The 27,851-nt window shown below is 47.0% G+C and overlaps 1 protein-coding gene across 2 annotated transcripts in view; it reads right to left on the bottom strand.

Moving 5' to 3' along the window:
• INPP5K (inositol polyphosphate-5-phosphatase K) overlaps positions 1–27,851 on the bottom strand; it is a 69,095-nt gene that overhangs the window by 38,032 nt on the left and 3,212 nt on the right. For both annotated transcript variants that reach the window (XM_083172174.1, XM_083172175.1), the window contains exons 2-4: positions 25,403–25,472; positions 9,823–9,930; positions 1,555–1,663 (exon numbers count right to left, since the gene is read on the bottom strand). In XM_083172174.1, coding sequence (XP_083028300.1) covers positions 1,555–1,663; positions 9,823–9,930; positions 25,403–25,464 — 279 coding nt within the window. In that variant the 5' untranslated portion in view covers positions 25,465–25,472. The remainder of the gene's footprint in view (positions 1–1,554; positions 1,664–9,822; positions 9,931–25,402; positions 25,473–27,851) is intronic.

Raw genomic sequence — 27,851 nt, 5'->3', positions numbered from 1 at the left:
TGGGCAACATCCAATCTTCATCAGAACTCATATCTTACCCCCTCAGTGTGCAGTAACAATGTGATCACACAGTACAGGGCCATCTTATGCATGGGCTTACTGGGCAGCTGCCCTAGTGCCCCATAATTCTAGGGGCCTTGGAGCAGGGGTTTGCTGGTGCCTCTGGAGTTTCTTGTGAGGCTAGTAGAGATTGCTGCCCGGCTGTCTCAGACTTGACCCCCTCACTCATTTACTTATACCCTTTCACAACAGCCTAAATTCCCAGGTTGGGTCCGGGAACTACCCGCGACTAGCGCTGGTGTGAAAGGTTCTCTGGCCCCTAGCTAGCAGGACCAGCCCGGGATACAGGTCGGTGTGAAAGGTACTTACCCGGATTCCCCGTCCTGGACATGAACTTGCTGCTGCTCCTGCTGCTGGGGGTGTCCGCCGGCTGGCCTGCCCCTTCCCGTCTTCTCCGCTTGCTCTTATGGTCCTGTGACATGTTTCTGCTGTTGACCCCCCCCCCCGGTTGCTGCTGCCCGTCACTGGAGGGACCTGGGGACACGGAGCTGCCGGATGAGCCCTCCCCCCTGCCCGCCGCTGCTGCACGTCGCTGGAGGGACCTGGGGATGCAGAGCTGACTGGTGAGTACCCCCATCCGCCGCTGCTGCCCATTGCTGGAGGGACCTGGGGACACGGAGCTGCTGAGTGCCCCCACACACCAGAAAATGCAGGGACTAGGCTGGTGTGAAAGGGGCCAACCTGCATGATCCGGGGACCGTATTCCCGGGTAAATCCCTGCATTTTCTGGTGTGAAAGGGGTATTAGACTGGAGTTCTCCTACACAGTCTCCATCGTTTCAATAATTACCATATACTCTTCTTTGTACATATAAGGTTAATCTTTAGCTGCAAGCACAGCCTATCCGATATCCAAGCCCACCATTAGTATAAATTAGATATGGACATTCTAGAACGTTCCACATCTTAGGGCAATATCCAATTAACCCTAATGCCATTTCGAACAATAAAAACGTCCGGATATCGCAATTAAAGACCGATGGTCATTATTGCGGTATCCAATTAGCGGCCTTATTTATTAGCTTAAAATGGTCCCAGTGGCTGCTTATCGGGGATCATGCTTTGCGTGCCTCAGCTACGTGAAGCATATTACCCGATAACAGGAGTTATCGAAGCTAAGGGATGATTGAATCAGGGCTAATAGTATAGCCCATGGTGAACCTATTAATAGACATGAAGCACCGCTGCTAATAGGATACCCCCCTTTAATGGGCAAACGCAAGCACACTCTTCTATTTACATGTACATGGCCTGTAAAACATTTATTAAAATGACAGTGACATTTCCTGGACAGATGAGCTTGTTTATGCTAATTAATGACACAGGCCTTTGCTTTCGATTTTTGGTTACTCCGTAAAGGCGTGTATATAACCTCCCTTGTTATGCTGTTGTGTAAGCATTCTGCATGTCCAGCCATAGAGGTGTTTGTTATAATACCACAAAAGTACTTTTAATTGTTTCCACCATCACAAGAAATAAAGAAAAGTAGAACTACCTTTATATAGCCATGAGGAGCCAAAATGTCCATAAGAAACAGGCTCCATGGGTCATCAAAGGCCAAATCGGAGAGAAAGTTGATTATCTTGGAATTCACTTCCTGCAACCTAAAAACATTAAAAAAAACACCTTTACTTTAATATTGTAAATATTGGGCCGATTCAGGCCCATTTGCAGGACTGCGTCTATTTGCAGCCTAGTGAGTACGTAAACACTGCCCCACTGAAGGTCTGCCCTCCCCGCGCAGGCCGAATCTGTTCCCTAGCATGCCAGCAGATGCGTTCGCATACACATCCTGCTGCCGAACAGGTAAAAATCATCGGATGGTCACTCGCCATCGAATGATTTTTCTTGCGTTCTCTAATAAAAGTCAGCCAAGACTGACTTTAATTCTAGCCGCAGATCGGCGAATTTAGGGTGGGCGCTGCTGCATTTTTATGAGCGCGTCCACCAGTGGCTTAACAACAAATTTTGCACACACCCCCCCTCCCGCTGGAAAATGTTGGCGCCCCCTCCCTCCAGTAGGGCACCAGTAGGCCAGTAAAGCCTCCCCTTCTCATCCGTGGCTTACTCCCCTCCGCATTTGTGGCCGAGACCTGCAGATCTGCTTGTCTGCGTCCCGGCACTCCTCCTGACTCCTTATGAAAAAACATCCCTCACAAAATGGCTGCCCCCTTACAGCAGACCATTCTTAAGGATGCTGTTGGAGGCCGCCACCTCCTCTAGCATCTTCAAAAATTGTCTGCTATAAGGGGGTGACAATTTTGTGAGGGACATTTTTCATAAGGAGCCAGGAGGAGTGCCGGGACACAGACAAGTAGATCTGCGTGTTCCAACTCCCGGCCACAGAAGCAGCGGCAGGATAAGGCAGGTCCTGGCAGGTGGCAGCATAACAATAGCCCCCACAGACCCCCGGCGCCCACACTTACTCAGCGCCTCCAGGCCGCCGCAGGGGTCTGCGGAGCTATTATTACGCCACTGGCGCCCACCGGTTTTGTAGTCATGCCCATGAAATACTCTGCAATCCCCTGCATCCAGGCCCTGCCCGCTCTGGTGACTGTGATAGTTGCCGAAGGAGTTCACTCTGGGGTCTTGCATATGCTCATAATCGTGCATGCACAACAACCAAAAATTGGCCAGGGGAGCGAATTCGGGTCTGAATTACCCTCCTTGTACAATACGCAAAAATACACATTTGCCTGCCTATAGTTCATTCCAGGGGATTATGTCTAACACATAATGTACCTGCGCAGTATTATGGGAGAACTTTACATGCTGGACAAAAAAAAACCAATAATAGGATTTATGGTCTTACCTTGATAAATCCCTTTCTTTGAGTCCATAGGGGGCATAGGAATTCACGGGGAATTCACGCTGGGTATGAGAGGTGAGGTAGCAGAGCGTGCACCAAAGGGTTACAAAAAAAGTACCCAGCATGCTCCCTGCCTCCCTTCTCCCCTATACCCAGCCCCCTGACCCTTGGTCACCAGTTTCGTTAGCAAGCCCAAGGTAGGAGCAGAGCCAGAGAAGAAGGAAGAGCACACACACACACACACATATAGCATACAGGCCCTAGAGCCATGGAACTTCCCTACATAGGAAGCCCCGCTACCAGGTGCGTCTGGGAGGGTCCTCCTGTGCCCCCTTTGGACTCAAAGAAAGGGATTTATCAAGGTAAGACCATAAATCCTATTTTCTTTTTCGTCCACTAGGGGGCTCAGGAATTCATGCTGGGACGTCCAAAAGCTGTCCCCTCACCGGTGGGGGACGCTCCTGGACTGCGGAAAGAACATATCTACCAAACTGTGCATCAGCCGATGCAAAGGTATCAAAAGCATAAAACTTGATAAAGGTCTGGGAGGAGGACCAAGTAGTCGCCTTACAGAGCTGGTCCACCAAGGCACCTCGACTAGCGGCCCAGGATGTACCCACAGACCTGGTAGAATGTACAGTAACTCCCTCCGGGGGAGTAATCTGCGCAGAAAGATACGCTTGACGAACCACAGATCTAAGCCATCTCGCCAAGGACTGTTTGGAAGCGGGCCAGCCCCGCTTATTGGCCTCATAAAGAACAAACAGCGAATCCGATTTACAAGTTGCCTTAGTCCTGCGAAGATAAATTTGCAATGCACGGACTACATCAAGAGAAGCCTCAGCTTCTGAAGACCCTGGAAAAGAAGGCACTACAATTTCCTGGTTAAGGTGAAATTTAGACACCGCCTTTGGAAGAAAATCCAGTTTGGTACAAAGAACCGCCCTGTCAGGGTGGAATACCAGAAAAGGCGGTCTCCATGATAAAGCACTTAGGTCGGATAACCTTCGTGCAGAAGAAATAGCCAAGGGGAAGGCCACCTTCCAGGAGAGCCACTTCAGATCCACCTCCTCCAGAGGCTCAAAAAGGAGGTGATTGAAGCCCCTGAGAACCAAAGAGAGATCCCACGGAGCTACCGGTGGGATCACTGGAGGCTGGATAGGAAGAACCCCCTGGAAAAAATGAATGAGAGCCAACTTCCTCTGAAACAGGATTGACAAGGCTGACACCTGTACCTTTAACGATGACAGGCGCAAACCTAGATCAAGGCCCGCCTGAAGAAACGCCAACAGGCGAGAAATTCAAAAGAGTCTAGGTCGGAAACCTCTAGACGAACACCAAGAGAAATAAGTCTTCCAGACTCTATAATAAATTTGTGCTGAAGAAGGCTTCCTAGCACGCAACATAGTATGGTTGACCTCTGGCGAGAAACCCTTATACCTCAAGAGGGATATTTCAACAGCCAGCCCGTCAAAGCCAGACGGCTCAGGTCCGGGTGTAGGAACGGACACTGAGAAATGAGATCTGGACATAGAGGCAGTCTCAGAGGAGGCGCCACTGACCGGTTCCTTAGATCTGCGTACCAACCTTGACGGGGCCAAGCTGGGGCCCCTAGGAACATCATTCCTCCCTCCTTTTTGAACTTCCGCAGAAGGCGAAGTAGAAGCTAAAACGGGTGGAATGCATAAACGAGATGGAACGGCCAAGACGCCGTGAGAGCGACCACTAGAAAAACTCCGGGGTCCCTTGTCCGTGAGCCGTACCGGGGAACTTTGAAATTGTGTCTGGACGCCAACAGATCTATGTCCGGCACCCCCCCCCCCCCCCATAGGGACGTCAGCCACTCGAACACATCTGGATGAAGCTCCCATTCCCCTGCGTTGATGTCCTGACGACTTAAATCTCCTGTCTTGATTGAATGAAGAGACTCCATCCGAAATGTCGGCACTCGTTGAAACACAATGAGCGATTTCAGATTTAGGATAGGGCAGTGAGAACCATCCGGCTTGTCGATCAGGAATAGGGTGGTGTAGAACCCCTGACACCTCTGATCCTGAGGAAATGGAACAATGACATTTGAGTCCAAAAGAGAGAGGATAGAAAGCTGTAGCGCTTGTTGTTTCACTGGATCCTTTGGGAGACCTGTACGGAAAAAAAAACGCTGAGGAGGGGGGAACCGGAACATCAGGGCATAGCCCCTGGAGACTACCTCCCTGATCCAAGCATCCGTCGTGGTGTCCCACCACCCCGGCGCAAAGGACCCCCAGGTGGGGGCTCGCCCAGTCAGGCTGCAGGCTTGTCATTCTGCTTAGCAGCTGGACGTCTGGTAGCCCAGGGCTGCTTGGTGCGAGGCTTGGTTGCCTTAGTGGCCGAGGGAAATTCAGCGGTAGGCTGACCTCTGGCTTTGCCCTGGGGCCGAAAGGACCGAAACGAGGTCTTCTGTCGCGGGGGTGCTGCAGAGGGCAAGAACGCAGACTTAGATGCCGCCAGAGTAGTCACAATTTTGTCCAACTCGGGACCAAAGAGAGTATCTCCATGAAAAGGGAGAGCCTCAAACGCTTTCTTAAGGCCCATACACACTAGACGACTTTCAGCTGAAAATCGGTCAAAACTGCCGTTTTAAACGATTTTCACCTGAAAGTCGCCTGGTGTGTATGCCCCCCCGACTGGCGATGATGCGCGCTCCCGCATCATCGCCAACGAGGTGGGCAGTCTGCTGGTTTTACCAGCACATCTAGCGATGATGGCTGGTTTTTCAGCCATCATCGCCAGGTGTGTACGCAGCGCGGACTGAAAGATGATACACTTTCAGCCCGGCTGACTGCCCCGCTCCCTCCCCCTGCTCCCCCGCCGGCTGCAGATCATACTCACCGCCGCTGAAGGACCGCCCCGCTCGTCTGCCCGGCTCCATAGTTCTCCAGGCTGCAGCTGCTCCCGCCCGGCCACAGCACAGGCTGTCAGCTGACGCCCCGCCCCTCCCGGCTTCTATCCACCCTGCTCCCTCCGACTTGCTCCACACGGAGCACAGCATACTGCACACTGGCCACCAATGTTATTAGCCAGTAATATATACATTGCTGGCACATGCCAGCAATGTATATATTACTGGCACCACTACCCACCAATGAATATTTATGTATTGGCCAGTATAATATATATATATATTGCTGGCACATGCCAGCAATGTATATATTAATGGCTCCACTACCCACCAATGAAAATTTATGTATTGGACAGTAATAATATATACATTGCTGGCACATGCCAGCAATGTATATATTACTGGCACCACTACCCACCAATGAATATTTATGTATTGGCCAGTAATAATATATACATTGCTGGCACATGCCAGCAATGTATATATTACTGGCACCACTACCCACCAATGAATATTTATGTATTGGCCAGTAATAATATATACATTGCTGGCACATGCCAGCAATGTATATATTAATGGCTCCACTACCCACCAATGAATATTTATATATGAATATATATATATATATATACATATATATATATATATATATATATATATATATATATATATACACACACACACACACACAAAATTACAGATGGAGCGGGTCTCTTCTTTGCAGGGGATGGCGATGGCGACGCCATCCCCCGCCACCCGCCATCTGTATCTGCGAAAGGGGACGTGCGCGCACGAGATGCGCGCGCGTCCCCTTCCGACGGCGCTTCCTCCGCCGGGTCCCCGCTGGCTTGTCGGCAGTCAACCCGGGGTCCTCACCACCTCCCTGCACCCCCCCCCCCCCTAAACCCTGTCCGTCTCCCTGAAGCGGAGACGGACAGGGTTCCCGTCGCCCTGCCGCCCCGGAAACTGAGACGCGCGTGCACGTCTCAGTCAGATGGAGAGCCGGGCTGCTGGCGGATCGCCAGTGGTGACGTTCTGGCGATTCGCCAGCAAGAGGGAGCCGGGCTCCATCTGTATGGAAGAAATAAAGTCACTCCAGGCTCTTGAAAATACAGTACTTTTTAATGCGCTTCCAATGGCGTTTCAGGATTTTACCTGATCGCTGGGCTCCGAATATACACAGCCCAGCGATCAGTTCTGAATCAGGCCCCAAGAGCAGACATGCACTGAATAAAATGGCCCCTGCTCCCACCCTTGGAATTCTAACCCCGCCCATTATGTAAATAGCCTTTTATATGAAAGATTTTCAGCAAAGTCTTTTGCCCCCTGAAAATCTTTTGCTCTTTGGGGAAAATAGTTCAGTGTGTACGCACTACTTTGGTGAAAGATAAATCTATCAGAGATTTTGGCAAAGTCTTTTGAAATGAAAGTCTACAAGTGTGTATGGGCCTTTAGAATTGTTATCTGCGCGCCAGGATCTTAGAGGCCAGAACTCCAGAATCCAGCACAGCCTCCCCCAAATATAGAGCCTCCCCTTTTGTATGTTCTGAACTTGAGCTAGCAGCGACCTACGACTAGTGCCGTCGGACAAACCCTTCTCCAGTTTGTCCGCCCATTTGGACACTGCTTTGGCAACCCATGGGACGCGTTATGGCCCCCACCTGCGAATAAGCAGTCTTGAGAGAATTCTCCAACTTCCTATCAGAGGGGTCCTTCAAAGATGAAGAATCCGTAAAGCGGCAGTACTGAGGTGCGAACTAGTGGCGCTACATGAGCATCCACCGGGGGATGATTTTCCCACTTAGCCCTCTCCGTGGGAGGAACAGGATAAAACGTAGTAAGTCGCTTGGAAAGCTGGAATCTTCTAGACGCTTAAAAAGCGGGGCCTTACTTCTAGGGGCAGGAGCCTCATCCTCCATCTGAAGGACTGCTTTAACCTCCCGCACCAGTGACTCTACCTCTGCCGAAGACAAGGTGTCGTCAGCCCCTGCGGATTCCGCAGAGCCAGAATTCCCTGAGATGGAATCCGAATCGGAATCATCCGCAGAAACAGAAGCAGGACTCCGTTGCCTAGGCTGCCTCCTGGAATGCCTGCCTGCCAGAGTAGCCGTCAACCCCTGCACAGACTGCGCAAAGGATTGTATCCAAGGGGGCTTTACATACGAAGCTGCCCCAATACTGACGCTGGCCGCTGCAATAGGGGGCAGGGGCGCAGAGGGTGCAGGTGGTGCTGACAAGCGGTCAACCAGCTTCGTTATTACCTGTGTCAGCGTCGAAGCCCAGACCGGTTCCTGCTGGAGAGGAGGCAACGACATAGGATTTGCTTCAGGCGACAAACACCTGGAACAGATATCCTCCCCATCCTGCGGAGAGAGTATGTTCACACATACCCTACAGGTACGCCGAATTGGAGATGGAGCCTCCTTGTCAGGTTTCGCCTTAGGCATACTGACCGTGAAATCAAAACAAACAAACAAACAAACAAACAAAAAAAAAACAGCAGTTACAGTCTTGACACAAAAGAAGCAAGTGTTCCTATATAGGAAAGGCCAGGGCCACTTAATAAACTTGCAGCCTTACACACAAAGCTTAGCAAAGCAATTTGGTTAGGGCAAATACACTCAACAATTCAGCTAGCTGAAAAGGAGACAAAGTATATGCATAAGTATATACACATATGGTGACAGTTCACTTTCCTGCAGGAAAGGAGAAAGTAGCAGAGCTCAACAATCCAGCCAGCAGCAGGAGAGGAAAAAACTACCATAAACCAGGCTCCAGGAGCAAGGTGTGGGGGAGAAATCCTAGCAGCCTCTGTCTCTATACCCAGCATGTGCCAGAATGGCTGCTGATTAGGTATTTAAGGAGGAGCTAGGACACCTGGGGCGATCAGAGAGCAAGCTCCTTGCACGTCCCCAGGGGTGGGGGAGGGACCTCAGGCCGTCCATCACTCCCCCTCAGGCAGGGAGGGATCTGCCACTAGACGCGGCTCCCTGCATGCAGGGAACCACTGCTTACCTGCCCGGGGACAGAGCGCGGTCGGCCGGAGTCTTAAAATAGATGGCCCCGCGATGGAAGTCCCCAGTCCAGTCACCGGCGCTGCCATCGCCGCCGCCGGGTGATGGAGCTGCGCTGCCGGTGACTCACTAAAAGAGCACCCGCCGCAGCAGCTCTGTAACCCAAGGCTGTTCTAACAGCTGTTCATGGCGCCTGCTCTCCTTGGCACCAAAGAAAAAACTGGTGACCCAGGGTCAGGGGTCTGGGTATAGGGGAGAAGGGAGGCAGGGAGCATGCTGGGTACTTTTTTTGTAACCCTTTGGTGCACGCTCTGCTACCTCACCTCTCATGCCTGTGCCCCCTAGTGGAAGAAAAAGAAATATTATTTTTTAAACAAATTTTGATATAAATAATAATAATAATAATAATAAAAAAAAGCTTACATCGGCAGCGGTGAAATGCTACGCTCAAACAACCACACAATTCTTGAATTATGTCTTATTTCTATATGTTTGTTATGCCGTATTCAAAATGCTTTTGTTTTGCAAATTTGATTCTTGTCGATTTCTGTATAAAATGATGCAGTTCTTTAATAAAATATATATATAAAAAAAAAGCTTACATCAAAACTACAGGTAGAACACCAATTTTCCTACATATGATGGTCCAGCACCTCTTTTATTCTGGACATATCATGTGCCTGGGGAAGTTAGAATTCAGGTGAGAGGTAGGATTAGACGGGTCTGTGGGATGGATTAAAAAAAGCAGCGAGAGGGCCTATGGAGGGGATGCAGAGAGGGGGCAGGAGTCAGTACTGGAACCAAGGGTGCCAGACCATCGGTGGTGTACCTGTACTAAAATACTTCACAAATAAAATAGCATGAAGGCTTTTGGATTTTCTTCCATTGTAACTGATCTTTGGAATAATGATATAAATGAATTAATCAGCATGAATTAGAAAACTATAGAACACCTTAATCATTTTGAGGCTTTGTGAGACAATCTGACATCAGGTACGTTATGAACACGGATTTATTTTCTACTCCAGCTCTAAGAAGCACTTGATGTATGACCCTTACCCAATAATGTACATATCAATGTTTGATCCTGAGGAGTCGAGCAGCAATAACGAGCTGACATCTCTAGGTGGCGCCGCGGTTCCCACATTCCAAGTAACAACTTGCAGTCTACAATTTATAAAGTAATGATTAGAATCATGACCAGCAATCCATACATTGCTATGGAGAATAAAATCAGACATGGCATATATATATATATATATATATATATATATAGTTTTAAGGGGGGGATCCGGCTCTCCCTGTATCAGTGTTGCTGCGCCGGGTGCCCGCTCCAATAGTAGAAATAGAGGACAAGGGGGGGGGGGGAAATGCAGCACTCCAGGCGTCTTGGCAATAAAACACACTTTTAGGCCATCCTTACGGACGGATATATATATATATATATATATATATATTACACAAATGCATTAGAGGGATGAAGTCAGGACACTGGGCGATATGCTTGGTGAGCGATATATCGCGGAATGATAATCGCTCCGCGAGCATATCGCCTCGCGTGTACTCGGCTTTATGAACATTATGGTAAATAAAGGGAATTCAATAATCTAATAAACAATCTAAATAATAAACAGATTCAATAATACAACAAAGAGAAGAAATCAAACGAAACAAATACCTAAAGTTGCTATTAAAATACAGGCTGGTACAATGAATGTATGTATATAGGCATATGCATTTTAGACACGCATAAACAAGAAACACAAAGTATCCTGAGCACAGAAACCTGAAATCCTGGATTCTAGGAAGCATCTTTTTCCCACAGATAAGAAAAGCATGGTCAATGGAGCGGGACAGTTCCTCGTGTATGTCCTCGTCTGAGCTCACGTCTTCCATACAGGTCATCAGCTGTGCCACTCTCTGACGCAGGACATACTTGGTTGAGCCGGTGCTGCTTTGGCTGTCTGATCGCCCGCGGGACTCTTCGCTGGACAAGACCAGTGACAAGAAATCCATAACGGAACGCTCAGTGCTCTGTTCTTCCATTCCGTCTCAGTCAAACCAATAGCAATGGGGAAATCCGACAACCGTTCTAACCGAACAGCACTGAGAAGTCTCCACTAGTCAGATCTTACGTTGTACTAAGAGGTCGCATTAATCCCAGGACAAATGAGGCCTTTGTGTGCGACACATAAAATCCTTTGCGAAATGCCCTGTGTTCTCATAAAATAATCTTTTTTCTTAATACATCTTAGAAGTTACATAATTTTACATGGGCAGAGGGAATCAGAGGAACACAAGTTCTTCTATCTCATACAGGTTTTTACACATCTATTCTTATACGGGTACACAACATCTTCACTGCTAAATATAAACATACACATGGATATATAGCTCCTCACACACGTGTATAACTCCTCCTTGTTTTCCGCATACAAAGGCGCCAGTGATTCCCAATCCCCTTATATCACAGTACCAAACACACACAATTGCACAAGGCCAACTAAAGGCCCGATTCTGGTTGACAATGTAAATTCAGCGAGCCATCTAATGCCCGCCCCCCACCACCGTGCAAATATCCCCTTGCATGTTGAGAGGTCATTTGAAGGTCGCCGAACATCTAATGATTTTTCTCCTGTTCGCAAATATACGGTAAATCAGTCTTGACTGACCATTATTTGCGGCATCCGGCTCTGAGAAGGGTGCGGGCATTGACGTCATGCACCCACCCCCGTAAGCCCCCGTAAGCTATCGACCTGCCTGCAATTGCATGGGGACACCCATCGTTTTCCTGGGCGCAAACACCGTTTTTGTGGGTATGCCCAGGAAACGCTAGGTGCCCACATGCGAACGCCCTCTGCCTGTGTCCAAATGTGTGTGAATGCCTCAGTGAGTTGTATGTGTGTGTATATATGTGTGTGTGTGTGTGTGTGTGTGTGTGTGTGTGTATATCCATACATATGTATGGAAACCACCCCCTATGAAAATCATGGGTTTGCCACTGCTTCCTGCTGGATTACCATATCCAGTGTCAAACGAAGGATTTTAAAATGGGGGTGGTTCTAAATCATTTATTACAAACAAGAAAAAACCTCCAAAATAAAAAGTGATGTACAGTAGCATCCTTATCACAAAGCCACAACCCATTTTGGGCATGGCTTCACCCAACGGACAAGCACTTACTGTTGGAAGGTATACTAAATATAAGACTGTGGCTTGCAGATTCACAACAGCTGGAGAGTCACAGGTTGACAAAGCCTGAGCTTTAAATTCACACACACACACACACACACACACACACACACACACACACACACACACACACACACAGAAAATACAAAAAACACCCCCGCCACAAAAATTTCACAAAAAAGCACAAATCCTCACCCGAAAAAATTACACACACACACGCGCAGCCAGAAAATACAAAAACTCCCCCCTGCTGCAAAAATTTCACACAAAAAAAACACAAACCCTCACCCCAAAAATAACACACACACAGGGCACTACCACTCCCACCAGCACACTCAGTGGCGTAACAATTGCGGAAGCTATTGCTGGGGGTTAATGGGGCCGCCACCAAACTGTTGCCCTTCCCCTCCTCACCACTGCCCGCCGGGACCAGCAGATCCTCCTGTCTGCAGTCCCGGCGCTCCTCCTGTTAAATTGTCACTTGCTAAATGGCCACCACCTCACAGCAGACAGAGGATCTGCTGGTCCCGGCAGGCGGGAATGGACCGGGAGGTGGAGGTGAGGAGGGGGCGCAGATATTTTTGTTGCAATAAAATCATAGTTACGTCACTGAGCCCATATGGCATCAATAGCACACACCCCTCCTTTTCTTTCCTTGCAAACCCTGTGTCAAGTATATGCAGGGCCCCATCCACTACGCAGACATATCTGAAGGGACAAATCTCTTCAGATTTCCCTCGAACTCTCCCAGTTATCTGATCTGACCCTGGGCTAATTTTTCACTCTATTAACTTCAGATACATTTGATTAATTCTGTGTTAAACCCCTGACAGCTTCAGATCAGATGGAACTTTAGTGAAGCACCTAGGATGGATCTGAGACTTAGCCTCACTTCTTATCTGAGGAAGCCTTAGAAGTTTCACCGCCACCATCTGCATTGAGTACAAGAAGGATGTGTTCCTCATAGACATCATTCAACAGGATCTGGTGGTGCCCCCCAGATCCTGGTGCCCTAGGCAGCTGCCTGAAGCACGATTGCTCGGCACATCGCCCTGCATTAGCGATGCACCCTGCAATGCTGTTTTCTGAGCGATAGTGCTAAGCAGGGTTTTGCCTGGCAGGCAATAGTGGGGCTGAAATCGTCTGTGTATGCCCTTTTAGTGTATTAAATTATAATGAATGTGTTAATATTTACCCTGCTTATATACAAAGCATGTGGCAGCAGTGTGACTAAGCACAGCAAATTGTTCTGTGTGCTGGTCTTGTGTGGAAGGGAGAGTTTGTCAGTACTTGCCTCGCTTGTGACCTATATAAGAAATGTGCTATATAAATACAATTCTTCTCCTTATGGAAATGTAATAATAATAATAATATTCTATAACATTGTGCATATCTGGACAGTGGTTGGTATATAAACTGACTTACAGTATATTTGCGAGCCAAGAAGAAAATACCCGTGTTTAACAGGGAGTATCCCTGGTGCGATTTTGGCGGGTTATTTTGACTTGTCAAAATCACCTACAAGGTTATCCAAAATCACAAAGTGTTCCCCTGTGGGTGATTTTGATGCATGGCCCCGCTAAGTATCACCAAGCATAGACAGACTATGCGGGCAAGGCAATTTTGATTAGATCGCAGACTGTTATTAGACAAAATCGCTTAGACAAAATCTCCAGTGCATCTAGCCAAAATCTCCAGTGCATCTAGCCAAAATCTCCAGTTCATCTAGCCAAAATCTCCAGTGCATCTAGCCAAAACTTCCAGTGCATCTAGCCAAAATCTCCAGTGCATCTAGCCAAAATCTCCAGTGCATCTAGCCAAAACTTCCAGTGCATCTAGCCAAAATCTCCAGTGCATCTAGCCAAAATCTTAGTCAAAATCATTTAGTCAAAATTGTCCATTATCCAATATTCCACCGTGTGTACACGGCATAAGATGAGGTATATTGGAGGCAGATTCAGAAGGGTAACTCTACTAAAGCTTCTAAAATCAAAACGTGATATTGCTTATAGCAACCAATACAATTCTGTCTCATTTTCTAGGATGCAATAGAGAAATTATAGAATCTGAGAGATTGCTATGGGCAAAATCACCTCTTTTCATTTTCAGCACCTTAAGTAAAATTTACCACAGAGGTGGATGGAAATGTGGCCAAAGCTGAACCTATTGGCGCTCGTTTGTCTGAGCCTTGATGGAAATGTTGCTACAAAGTCCTTCCTTAGTGTATAGCTGAGCATCCCAATGTGCAAGGACGGAGATGCCCACTGTCGCCCTCTGTAGGAGCTGAAATACAGATTGGTGCATCTTTACAGGCAGCCACGTTCACTACACACCCTGGTCACTCATATGTGTGCGCTAAGCCTCCTCCATGTCACCACCCAGAATTGCCCACAATTTCAATATAATTATTTGTGCATGGCTCTAAAATCACAACTGCAACTCTGTACGGACACAATCAGGAGGCATACACAGTAGCAAACAATCTCTACGCTGCGTTCAACAGTAGCAGTGCATGTACCTCACAATCCCACTGAGTCTGATGTTGGCAGTGCATGTACATCATTTACAAGGCATGGTTTGCAACACAACCGCCATACTCGCACTGCAACACATCTGGCCCATGAGGGATATTATGGGAGAGAATGCAAGTAGGCAATATATATTACATCTTAAAACAGTTTTCTCATACAAGTGGTTAATCTGTGCTATATAAGTTGAAAAAAGAATTAGGTACAGTCACAGTGAATGTCTCTGTGACATTATGATAAGTTTGTTAGTTCTTTGTACGGACCTTGAATATTTTCAGACACGTATGGTCAGCACTGAGCAAGACTCTCTATAGCAGGCTGGGCCATCACGTGACTCATCAACTGCTGTGAAACCGCAAGTCCCAGCATGCCCTGACACAGTTTTCCTCAACACCTGGAGAGTCACAAGAAGGCCAGATCTGCCCTCCCTGGAACTGGCTACTGTGTATATGCCTTCTGGCTGACCTCGTATGCACAGCCCCCCCTCTGGCAGTCAGCGGAGCGCATCGCAGGGATGGGCTCCTGTCAGAATCCCTGTCCCTGTGGGTGCACAATAATACTTCCCTCCGATATATTGCAATGCGATCCTGGGAGGTAAGATGGCGCCAAAATCTAATTAAATATGCGTTCCATGATAAGTGGGCTTTACAATGGTAAAATCATTACTAACTGCTTACATCCATAGCTACAGGACTTTTTTTGAGCTGCACCCACACTGTGGAATGCCCTCTCTGTGGATCGCTCACCCTCATACAACAAGACTTTCTAGTAGCAACCAAACCTTCAGCTATTAGCTGGAAATTCACCTCTTCAGGCAGCTTAACAAATTCCTTAACCACTCATATAACCGCCATAAGCTATTCCGCTCTCTGTACAGATTTATTTATTTACAGTTTCTTATATAGCGCAGGAGATTCCGCTGCGCTTTACAATAGTAGACAGTGATAAAACAAACTGGGTAACAACAGACAGACATGGAGGTAGGAGGGCCCTGCTGCAAGCTTACAATCTATAGGTATATAGGAGGGAAACACAAGGACAGGCACCAGTAATAGCATAGCAGTCCCACCAAGTTACAAGTCCAGAAGGGAAGCTATATAATACATAAGTGCCTCAGAGGGTTATGCGTGTGGAACTTAAATATGATAGGCTTGCCTGAAGAGGTGAGTTTTCAGGGAACGCTTGAAAGTTTGGAGGCTAGTTGAGAGTCTTATACCCCATACACACCAGCCTAAATTCCCGGGTTGAGTCCGGGAACAACCCGGTACTAGCGCTGGTGTGAAAGGTTCCCGGGACAAAATCCCGGGCAAATTTCAACCCTGCTAGGTACCAGGGTTGTTCCCGTGTTCAACCCGGGGACCTGGCTGGTGTGAAAGGTAAAGGGTATACTTACCCGGGTTGCCGTGTCCTCCGTGTCCTGTCCGACGGGAATTAATGCAGGCGGCGGGCGCAAATGACGGGACAGCCGGTGGATGATGATGACGCAGCTCTCCGGCGGCAGTGAGGACGCTGGAGAGCTGCGTCATCTTCATCCGCAGCCTGTCCCGTCATTTGCGCCGCCGCCTGTGTGGATCCCTGGCCTGCACGGAGGTCACACAATGAAGGTCGACTACTAAATGTCGACACGGCTAAGGACAACAGGGTCCGAAGGTCGACACAAGCATTAGGTCAACAATGAGAAGGTCAACAGTCAAAAGGCCAACATGAGTTTTTCATGTATTTTGTGTCCCGAATTTCGAAAGTCAGTGGTAAGGTACGAAATAGCGCCTGTCGGTACACGTAAAAAAAAAAATGAAAAACTCATGTCGACATTTTGACTGTCAACCTAATGCTTGTGTCAACCTTCTGACACTGTTGACCATGTTGATCTAATGTAACATGCAAAGCAATTTCAGTCAGGTCAAATGCAGCCACTACAGCAGGACTTGCTGTACATAGCACAAATCAAGACTACTAGATGCACTAAGCTTTGAAAGTGATAAAATGGAGAGTGCTAAACAACCAACCAATCAGCTCCTGCCTGACATTTTTCAAACACAGCCTGTGACATGGCAAGTAGGAGTTGATTGGCTGGCTGTTTATCACTCTCCATTTGATCACTTTTGAAGCTTAGTGCATCTGGCCCATGATGTGGCTGAGGGGAGAACAGGGACAGAAGTCAACATCACAGGCATTCCTGCAGAAACTGGGTCAGCTGAAAGGGTGGGGAATATGCCAATTGGGTGACGGAGGTGGTGTGCACAATGCCCATTATAATTTGCAGCTTGTGTAATCATCCTTTACTGAGCCATCCTGTAAGATTTATTAGTACCATGTTTTTCAATGTTTCCGCAAGGATTGATCCAAAACAATAAATATCCAAAAACTGACCAAGAGAAATAACATTGAAATAAACACACAAACTACTTTCCTGGTGTAAGCGGATATGTATATGGGCTTATATTTGCATCTGATGTTCACAAAGGGGATATTTTGCATACGAGTTTCACATTCAGCATTTACATTGTAACAGCAATCTGCCAGCCGAAGGAACATCCTAAACAGATCTGGAAAATGATGCTGCTTTCCCACTGCCTACACGGGTAAAGACCCGTTTTTTTTAAACGGGTCTTTAAACGGGTAAGAGCCATAAGACTCTTTCCCACTGCAGCTTTTAAACGGTAAATTACCGTTTAAAAGCTGTTTTTGTCACATTCACACTTACCCGTTTAAAAACCCGTTTAAGCAGTGTAAAGATAGGGGGGGGGGGGAGAATTTAAAAAAAAAAAACGGCGTGGGGTCCCCCCCACTGCCGTAACCAGCACCAGGCTGAAAGAGCCGGGGCTGGTAATAAAAAATCAGGAAACCCGACAAATAGGGGTTCCCTGATTTTTTACAACCAGCCCCAGGCTCCAGGTCCGGGGCTGGTTCCCAAAATACGGGGGACAAAATGACTAGGGGTCCCCCGTATTTTAAGAACCAGCCCCAGGCACAACCAGCCAGCAGGGTAATGCCACAGCCGGGGGACACTTATGATATAAGTTCCCGCGGCCAAAGCATTAACCCTACCGACCAGTCAGCCTGGCCAGGGGCCCTGGGGGAGTGGGGACCCCCCCAATAAAGGGGTCCCCCCCCTCCAGGACTTACCTGACCAGGCTGAAGCCTGGTGCTGTCCCCAGTGACCCTGGAGCGGTGGTCACCGGGCTGATGGTATTGTGTAAAAAAATAGAATAAAACCCATTGTCTTTTACTGGTGAACTATGAGTCCCAGCAAGCCTCCCCCGCAAGCTGGGACTTGGAGAACCACAAGTCCCAGCCTGCGGGGCATTAAAGGGCCCGCTGGGTCTTGTAGTTCCACAGTAAAAGAAAGAGTTAAATAAACACACTGACACACGTGAAAAATAAAAGTTTAATACATACATAACACATACATACTGATACTTACCTATCTTGAGCCCGTAGGTAGCCCTGGTCCTGATGTCCTGGTCCGTGTCGGCGTCTGTATCCAGTCGGCATCCCTGTCGGCGACGGCGTCGGCGGTCCGGAGTCCGAAGAAATCCATTTGGGAAGCTGTGGAAGGAAATCCTACTCACCTGTCCCAGCGCGACGTAGTCCAGGTAAGGTCTTTGCAAAAAAAACAAACCGACACCCGAACCAGACCGGACTGACGGAGACACACGGTGTGTTTACATCGTGCGGCTCCGCCCCCGAATGCCGCTATTGGCCGCCTTGCGGCCTAGCGGCCAATCAGGAGCCGCTAGGCCGCAAGGCGGCCAATAGCGGCATTCGGGAGGCGGAGCCGCACGATGTAAACAAACACACGTGTGTCTCCGTCAGTCCGGTCTGGTTCGGGTGTCGGTTTGTTTTTTTTGCAAAGACCTTACCTGGACTACGTCGCGCTGGGACAGGTGAGTAGGATTTCCTTCCACAGCTTCCCAAATGGATTTCTTCGGACTCCGGACCGCCGACGCCGTCGCCGACAGGGATGCCGACTGGATACAGACGCCGACACGGACCAGGACATCAGGACCAGGGCTACCTACGGGCTCAAGATAGGTAAGTATCAGTATGTATGTGTTATGTATGTATTAAACTTTTATTTTTCACGTGTGTCAGTGTGTTTATTTAACTCTTTCTTTTACTGTGGAACTACAAGACCCAGCGGGCCCTTTAATGCCCCGCAGGCTGGGACTTGTGGTTCTCCAAGTCCCAGCTTGCGGGGGAGGCTTGCTGGGACTCATAGTTCACCAGTAAAAGACAATGGTTTTTATTCTATTTTTTACACAATACCATCAGCCCGGTGACCACCGCTCCAGGGTCACCGGGGACAGCACCAGGCTTCAGCCTGGTCAGGTAAGTCCTGGAGGGGGGGGACCCCTTTATTGGGGGGGTCCCCACTCCCCCAGGGCCCCTGGCCAGGCTGACTGGTCGGTAGGGTTAATGCTTTGGCCGCGGGAACTTATATCATAAGTGTCCCCCGGCTGTGGCATTACCCTGCTGGCTGGTTGTGCCTGGGGCTGGTTCTTAAAATACGGGGGACCCCTAGTCATTTTGTCCCCCGTATTTTGGGAACCAGCCCCGGACCTGGAGCCTGGGGCTGGTTGTAAAAAATCAGGGAACCCCTATTTGTCGGGTTTCCTGATTTTTTATTACCAGCCCCGGCTCCTTCAGCCTGGTGCTGGTTTCGGCAGTGGGGGGGGACCCCATGCCGTTTTTTTTTTTAACGGGTAAAGGGCTACCCCTTTCCCACTGCCGAAAAAACGGCTATAACACGGTAAAAACACTGCTTTTTACACGGGTAACAAAAACCGGTATTTGTTACCCGTGTAAAGCAACCTGGAGCTTTCCCACTGCAGCTCTAGCCGTTTAAAAAGGCTAAAAAAACGGCATTTACACGTGTAAAGCCTGCAGTGGGAAAGGGGTATAATGGACTGAGATCTGGTTCCTGCATCCATCTCATGAGGCTGCAGATTTATAGCATTTTGTCAGATCTCTGGGTTTTACACAAAAAAATTTGTGTAACCCCACTGCCTTACTGACTGCAGTATACAGGACAGGCTTATCCAGGAGACTTGTTATGCGCTCTGATTATGCGACTAGCTGCTGGGATGTGGATACTTTCAGGGACAGAAAGTTATAAAATGAGCAATACATCCATCAATGCCATAGCACCAATATACAGGCTTCAGGTCGACACTATCTGTCGACATGCATTAGATTAACATGATCATAAGGTCAACATAGTCAAAATGTTGACACATCATATGGTCGACAAGAGGTTTTATATATCATTATTCTCTTTTATTGAAACGTAAACAAAAAGTACAATAAAAATTGTATCTTTTTGTACATATCAGAATGTATGCTTATTACAAATTTTATGAAAAAAGAATATACAAAACTTATAATCATCAATATAGCTTTTCCATGTCTCAAAAAGCTTTCCGGTAAACTTGTGTAATGAAGCCTCAAGCCACTCGATTCTAAATATATAGAACCATTTAGTCCAAAAAAGTGATAATGGGGGGCTGTGGATTAAATGCATACATTTTTTTGCAGACACAGATATTGTTATGGGCAATTTCCTAACTCCCTGTGGTACTTGAGTTCTTTCCAGTGTGATGCCAAATATTGCCCATTTGGCAATAGGAGGTAGGCTATTTACTAAATGCTGAGTCACGGATCTCCAAATCTGCACCCAAAACTTTCTAATTATTGGGCAGTCCCATAAGCAGTGGAATTATACCAAATTCAGACCGCACTCTAGACCCGGGTTATTGCCGTGTTCTTGCGGCCCCAACACGGGTCAAGGTGCGGTCTGAAAAGGCCACCACGGGTCGAGCATGGTAATGACCAGGGTTGAACACGGCTATGACCCGTGTCAAGTGCAGTGTGAACGGGTGCCTGGGTCGAGCGCCCGTGTCCCGCTCACAGTATGGAGGAGGCAGCACTGTCAGCTCCAAGTACTGCCTCCTCCAGAGCCCCCGATGACGCGCCGCCGCCCAGCTCCGCCCCCTGTGACGTCACCGACTCGGCAATATGCCGTGTCGGTGTCGGAACTTTCAGACCGCATTGCTGTGTTGCTCTGGGGATGGGACCCGTGTCCTAATCCCGTGTGCGACACGGCATTTGCGGTCTGAAAGTAGTATAATTCTGCCCATTGGGAACCACACCAAGGGCATGAGTGATCAGGTAGCAGGGCAATGAGATATCGATGATGGGTTGATAAATAAGTTTTCCGGAGTACATTTAGGAATAATTCGGTATAAGACGTCGCTGCGACTAACTTAATAGAGAGTTCAAATGTCTTTTTTTTTTTTTCTAAGAGTGAGTAATGGGAATTGGTCCCTCCATTGGGGCAATTCTGTTTGTTGAATTTCAAAGTTTATGGCTGTGAACAATAATCAGAATCAACTTTATTGGCCATGTATACTTGCGCATACTGTACTAGGAATTTGACTTGGATTGCTGTGCAACAGCCAGTTAGGTACAGTTAAACAGTGACAGATATGTGAACACATACAGGTATAGGCTAGAAGTACCCTGGGGGATATAGATGCAGGGAACATATACATCATTTCAGGGTGAAAGTGAAGTGTACTGGGGGAGATGAGTGCATTGTGGGTAGTAGAGGATTTGTGTTCAGTGTTGTTTGGGCGTGGCCAGTGCCAAGTGGGCGTGTATATCCCTTACCATATCAGTCCTATGGTCTCACTAAATATGTAAAAGTATAAAAAGTGCATAATTTTGTGTGGAACATAGAAGTACAATTGTAATACATGGCCAACCATGCAACTCACTGGACTGCTAGTAGTTTTCATGCGGTCAAGCTGATGGGCTTAGTTGTATAGTTTCAATACACAATAACCCCAGTATAGTGCAATAAAATTTCAAACCTAGAGTTCCATTATTTCAAACATGCTATATGGCCAATTTAGGATTGGTAATAAAACCATTGCAGGACTTCTGTTGGCCTTTTTAATAAATATCACATTTACTCATTTTGTTTTTTATTGCATAAAGTTTGTATCTAAAACGGCTTAAAAAAAAACCCTTACACCAGTATCTCCCAAACATTTTTAATCATGGCACCCCTGAGTATCAGAATTTTTTTCATCGCAACCCTAGGCCAAAAGTTTCTCATTGATAAAATCAGAAAAAATAGTAGATTAAGTAGATTCTATTTATATCAATCCCTAATGTCAGTTATGTGATAATAGACACGATTCACTTCTGTTTGTCCACCATTTGCCTATTATATTTCTCGGTACTTGTTTAGTTTCACAGCGGCAGCGTCTCAGTCACAGCAGCGTCTGTGTCCCCTTGCATGGCTCGCTTCGGTTGCCCACGCTACGGGCTCGGTGGCTCGCTACGCTTGCCACGCTATCTAAAATCAACTCCATGCCAACGTGGATAGTGGGGGTATGAACCAATTCACGTTGGCATGGACTTTATTTTAGATAGTTTTCAGAGCGCCGAACCCGGAAGTAGCGGACGGCCATGCTGCCGCTGTGAAACTAAACAAGAACCCATTTCTCATAAATAATTTGATTTGGTCATGGACCACCAATCCAAGGCACTCCTGCCACTCCCCAGGCATCCCAGGGTGCCACGGCACACAGTTTGGGAACCACACAGTGGGCCTTATTCTAGTTCACTCTTAGAGGCAAATTCCTTCTTAGCTGGACAAAACCATGTGCACTGCAGGTGGGGCAGATGTAACATGTGCAGAGAGAATTAGATTTGGGTGGGGGTTTAGTTCAAAGTGAGATCTATATTGCAGTGTAAAAATAAAGCAGCCAGTATTTTCCCTGCACAGAAACAAAATAACTCACCCAAATCTAATTCTCTCTGCACATGTTACATCTGCCCCCCTGCAGTGCACATGGTTTTGTCCAGCTAAGAAGGAATTTGCCTTTAAGAGTGAACTAGAATAAGGCCCAGTATTCCAGAGTAGCCAGACAGCTACTGGACACCACAAAACTGCAGCAGGTTACTGCGGCTAACACTTTGCCCCAGATTCCACGCTAACATTCTAGTAAATGTAATCCGTTTCTTGTGATTTCCCACCCTCTGTACTACGCTGTAACCGGCTAATGGGAACTGAAAAGGAATAGCACAGGACCAGAGACCTTAATCACACGCCTCAGTTAATGCGCTTCTTACACAACTCAACAATGCATTCCTCAGCCTTGTGCAGGTCAAGTATGAGATCTATTATGTCCTGTACATATCTGTCAGTGATCTACAGTGCTGGGAACAAGTATAACAGCACAGCATTGTATTTATGTCTTTGGCTAATAATATTCAGATACTAAAAAGTAAAAATATATTAAAAGTGTCTAAACTAAATAGTTCAGGGTTTGGATGAAAATTATTTTGCTGTGAAATGTAAATAACAGGGAAAACATCCAATAAAAAATTCCTGTATTTTAACAAAACAGGACTATTTCTATGAATGGATGTGTGGGGAGAAATGAGAAAGGGTTACTGTGCAGGAATCTCAGATTTCCCAATACAGTAGTATGGGGGGTGTGCCGGACGGCTCCCCTACAGTCGGGATTCCGACAGTCAATACTCCGACGTCGGAATCCTGACTGCTCCCTCGTGGGGGTCCACGACCCCCATAGAGGGAGAATAAAATAGGTGGCGAGCGCAGCGAGCCCGCAAGGGCGCTTCATTGCGCTCCCCCCGCTGTGCAGTCGGGATTCCGACGTCTGACTAATGACTGTTGGAATCCCGACTGTCGGGTAATTATACCACACTCGTATGGGTATGGGGAGATCAACTCATAGAACTAGGGAAAGCTCTGTTTCCATTCCGCTCCAAAAACATTTGCTGTAGTGCAAAGATACTTGTTCTCCCAGCCCCCTTCTGTGACAGCAGCCAATCAAAGCAGCCCAGGGCATATGCATATCCTGCGTCTGCTCCTCCTGACTGCCCGCTGCTCCCTCATTCTGCCCATACCGCCACCACCACCATTAATAAGGTGCATAGGTTGGTTCACCACCTTTTAACTGCTCACTGCCCCATCGTAGCCAACACTATTGGGTACATCCAGAGCTATTTTTCAGCAGGCTCCAGCAGGAACTGAGGCCATTATTCTAGTTCACTCTTTCTGACAAAATATTTCTTAGATGGACAAAACCATGTGCACTGCAGGTGAGGCAGGTGTTACTTGTGCAGAGATAATTAGATTTGGGTGGGGTTTTACACCTGCCTCACCTGCAGTGCACATGGTTTTGTCCATCTAAGAAATATTTTGTCAGAAAGAGTGAACTAGAATAAGGGCCTCAGTTCCTGCTGGAGCCTGCTGAAAAATAGCCCTGGGTACATTTATTGAAGTTTCTAAAAATGAAAGGAGGTGATGTTGCCCATAGAAACCAGATTCGGTCTATCATTTTCTAGGATGCAATGGAGAAATGATAGACAGAATCTGATTGGTTGCTATAGGCACCTTTGTATTGTTTAGAAGCTTCAGTAAATTTAACCTATATCTTAGTAAAGTGATCCGACGTATATGCATATGCCGAGTCATCACCTCTTAATTGCCTGCTGCCCTCCGCTCTCCCCTTGCAGTGCCCCACACTCACAGCAGCACTGACCTAAGAAGACCTGGCGGTCGGAGTATGCGCAGAAGGGAGAGCCTGACAGAATCTAGAGGACTGCAGGAGAAGACAGCATCGCTGGAGCCCTGGTTACCGGATGATTCATTTACATTAAATAAAGTTATAGTATATATCGCAGCAACGTGATGAGATACATAGTAAAAAGTTAACATATTTTTACATGAATAGACCCCAAATGCAACATATAAACACTCTAATTAATGCATTAAAAGAAACTATCATAGCCAGCAATGCAAATAGTACAGATGGCTTGCAATGTGCCGATTAAAAAAATCAAAATACAAAATACATGAGGATAGGAGATGTATGATGTTGGGGTACTGTGATTCACAGCTGCACAACACGATGACACATTCCAGATAAATGAACTCCCTCAATAAGAGGGCAGTATTCAATGTCAAATATTCTCCGTGCATGGCGAGAGATTTTTTCTCTCGCCATGCACTCTCCGTGTTCCGGAGCCTCCTGCTCCCCCTATTCAACGTGTTAAAGACTCGCCGCCACTCGCGGTGAGTCTTAACCCCTGCAGCGGACGAGCGTCCGCGGCAGGGAGCTGTCAGGGAGCTGTCAGGGAGCCGGGGGACGTAGCAGCCAAGAGAGATTAAAGTCTCTCTTGGCTGCTGCAGGGGATATGGGGTGGGGAGCAGGGCTCCCCTGGACCCAGGCAGCACAGGCTGCCCCCCCTATAGCCAGCGGGGGACCCAGTATTCACTGTACCCGAACGTGCATCGGGTGCAGTGAATATATGAATATCTAATGAGCGGCTCGAGCGCTCCGGCCCCCTGCTGGCTGCACTGTGTAAAAAAAAAAAAAAAAATGTAAAAAAATATTTTTTTTAAAATTAAATATATATTCATGTGCTATAGGCACATGAATAAAAATAACATGGCCCTTCACAGAAAAAAAACCCTGATTTTTTGACACCAAAATTAAAAAAAACACCCTTTTAGTTTAAAAGTTCACATTCCTGCTCTCCATCAAAAGATGGAGAATTTCTACACGGAGAGAGACGGCGAGAATCACTTAGAAAGACGGAGAATATTTCACATTGAATAGGGTGGCTCGCCTTTGGAGAAAAAAAACCTCTCTCCACCGCGTGAAAAGCACAAAATCTCCAGAAATCACAGCGAATTTTACGTCTGCAGAAATCTAACAATGCAGATACACTTCCAATGCCACATAAAAACATAGCTACCGAAACACATACACAAGTGAAATGTCAATCATGCGCACAGAGGGGTGCAAACTGGAAAAGATTAATGGACATAGCGCTAATTAAGTAGCCGCAATTTTTTTTTTTTGCATAGTTACCGAAAGGTCCGCTGATTAGAATCTAACGTCATTGAATGAAGGCACAGATTGTCAGGATCCATTTCCGCTCCTAAAAGATAATAAAAGAAAATCAAATGTAATACCAGTTTCAAGAAAAGAGTGCAAAGAGAGACACAGCGGCATCCTTCAGCCAGCAAACCTGACAGTTTGAGAAGTATTTAGCGGAAGTGAGTTTTGTTTCCAAAATGCATTGGTTCTCCTCCGCAGACAAGTCACAGTAAAACAATTGCTGCTTCTATTACATTAGATGTTAATGCAGCTTTAAACATTGGTTCATTCAAGCACTTGATTGATTGCATCTAGTTTCCATGGCTTTGCCACATTACAACATTTCCTTTAAGACAAAGGGACTGGCAGAAATAAATACTAGAAGGAAGCTGTTGTACAAGTGAAAGTCAGATTACAGGTTTGTGTAGTGGCCATGTGCAAGAACAACTGGTCATCAATACACACATACACGCCATCTCAATTTCGTATCACCCTCTTTGTGTTAGGTGTCGATAATATTGTCGACTTAGGTCGACAGTCAGGTCGGGACTGCTGGGTTGAGAGGGTTCTAGGTGGACATGGGTGAAGGTTGAGAGGTGTCTAGGTCGACATAGGACAAGGTCAACATGGTTTTAGGTGGACAAATGCGTTAGTTCGACATGGGTGAGGACGATATGGGTTTTCTCACTTTTTTTTCACTCGACTTGTTGAAACAGTCAAAATGGACACAATTGGGCACAGTACCTCGCTGCGCTCGGCACACTATTTTATTCTCCCACCATGCCCTAGTGTATGGTAGAGCATGAAATACCGCCTGTCGGCTCAAAAAAAACAGTGAAAAACCCATGTCGACCTCGTGACCTGTCGACCTAACCCATGTCGACCTAAAACCATGTCGACCTTCATCCATGTCGACCCAAGTCGGGTCGACAATACAACCGTATCCCCTTTGTGTCTGCCCCGTCCCCTAAGGATTGTATGCTATTGCATGTAGTGCCTCCTCTGTGCCATCATACATACACTATACTATTTACCTTGTTACACCACCAGACAGCATCTCTCGCCCTGTTTATCACGCCCATGCTCCAGGGCACTGTTCTCCTCTATGTACTGTACAACTAATTACTTTATGTTTACAAATGTAGTCTGTTGTTGTACTTTGCACTATGCAGATGGTGGCGCTTTGGCCATTATGGCATTTGTTTAACCCCAATGTAAGACCCTGATGACTCATTACAGAACCTTATAAATAATAATTATAATATCAATAACACTATGTTTCAGCTATAACTACATACTGTATGGCACTTGGAAACAATTAAATTCAGACCAAATTGCTGCCCGTACAAGCCTGCAATCATTTATAACCCGTTTGCAGGCCTGCATTTAGCTGCAAACCCATTCGCAATCACTCGCCATCAAAAAAAAATTTCCAGAGTCTGTACATAGACCAGGACTTACTCAGTGGTTGCGATAGAAGCAGTCATAATCGGGGCCAGAGCTGATGTCACCTAAAAATGCATGGGCACGCCTGCATATTCCCTGACAGTAAAAAGAAAAGATAAATTATCTGTGGGGGGCGCTTGTAGAATAAGCTGTTTCGCTGTCATCTGTACACCTTCAAAAAGCAGTACAGATGACAGCGAAACGTGTCGGGTGAGAGGCGCTACCTGCTTCTTTTATCTCCACCTGTTCACTCTAACCAGTTACTTCTGTCCCGGTATATTTCACCGGGATGCGGTCATTTGGTCTACAGCATGATGGTTGACAGTCATCAGGTCAACACCATTAGGTTGACATGGGAAAAGGTCAACATGAGTCTAGGTCGACATGGGGAAAGGTCAAATGGTTATTAGTTCGACAGGTCATTAGTTCGACAGTGTTTAGGTCGACAGTCAAAAGGTCAACATGGGGTTTTTCACTGTCTTTTGAGCCGACATGTACCAACAGGCGGTATTTCATGCCCTACCAGCCACTAGGGCATGGTGGGAGAATAAAATAGTGTGCCGATAACGCCCTGTCCGCGCACAGGGTGCCTGCATATCAGAGACACCATAGAGGTGTCTCAGAGCTGTGAGCGCTGAAGAAATCATTCAGTGGTCTCCGACCATCGACCTGAGGGGCGGGCGGCGTCTGGGGGACTCGCAAGGTTGCGAAATTTGCAGCCTTTCGAGTCAACCAGAATAATGTCCTTAAGCTGTAATGTGTATTGAATTGTGGTACTCTTTTTACCTGTACTCTGTTTTTGTTATTTATTTACTGTATTGTTTGTACAGCGTTGAAAAACGCTTGTAGCGCCTTATAAATAAAATTGTAATTATAATTAATTAATGATTGTTAGGGATGCACCTGAGTTCTCGTTAACGATGGTCACTGATCACGATAAATGCTTTGCCAAGCAGGCATTTCAATTATACCTGATACGCTGGCGCAAGCCATG

Source organism: Crinia signifera, chromosome 2, assembly GCF_055691185.1.
Source record: "Crinia signifera chromosome 2, ASM5569118v1, whole genome shotgun sequence".
NCBI classification, from domain to species: Eukaryota; Metazoa; Chordata; class Amphibia; order Anura; family Myobatrachidae; genus Crinia; species Crinia signifera.
This window is presented reverse-complemented; position numbering and strand designations above follow the sequence as displayed.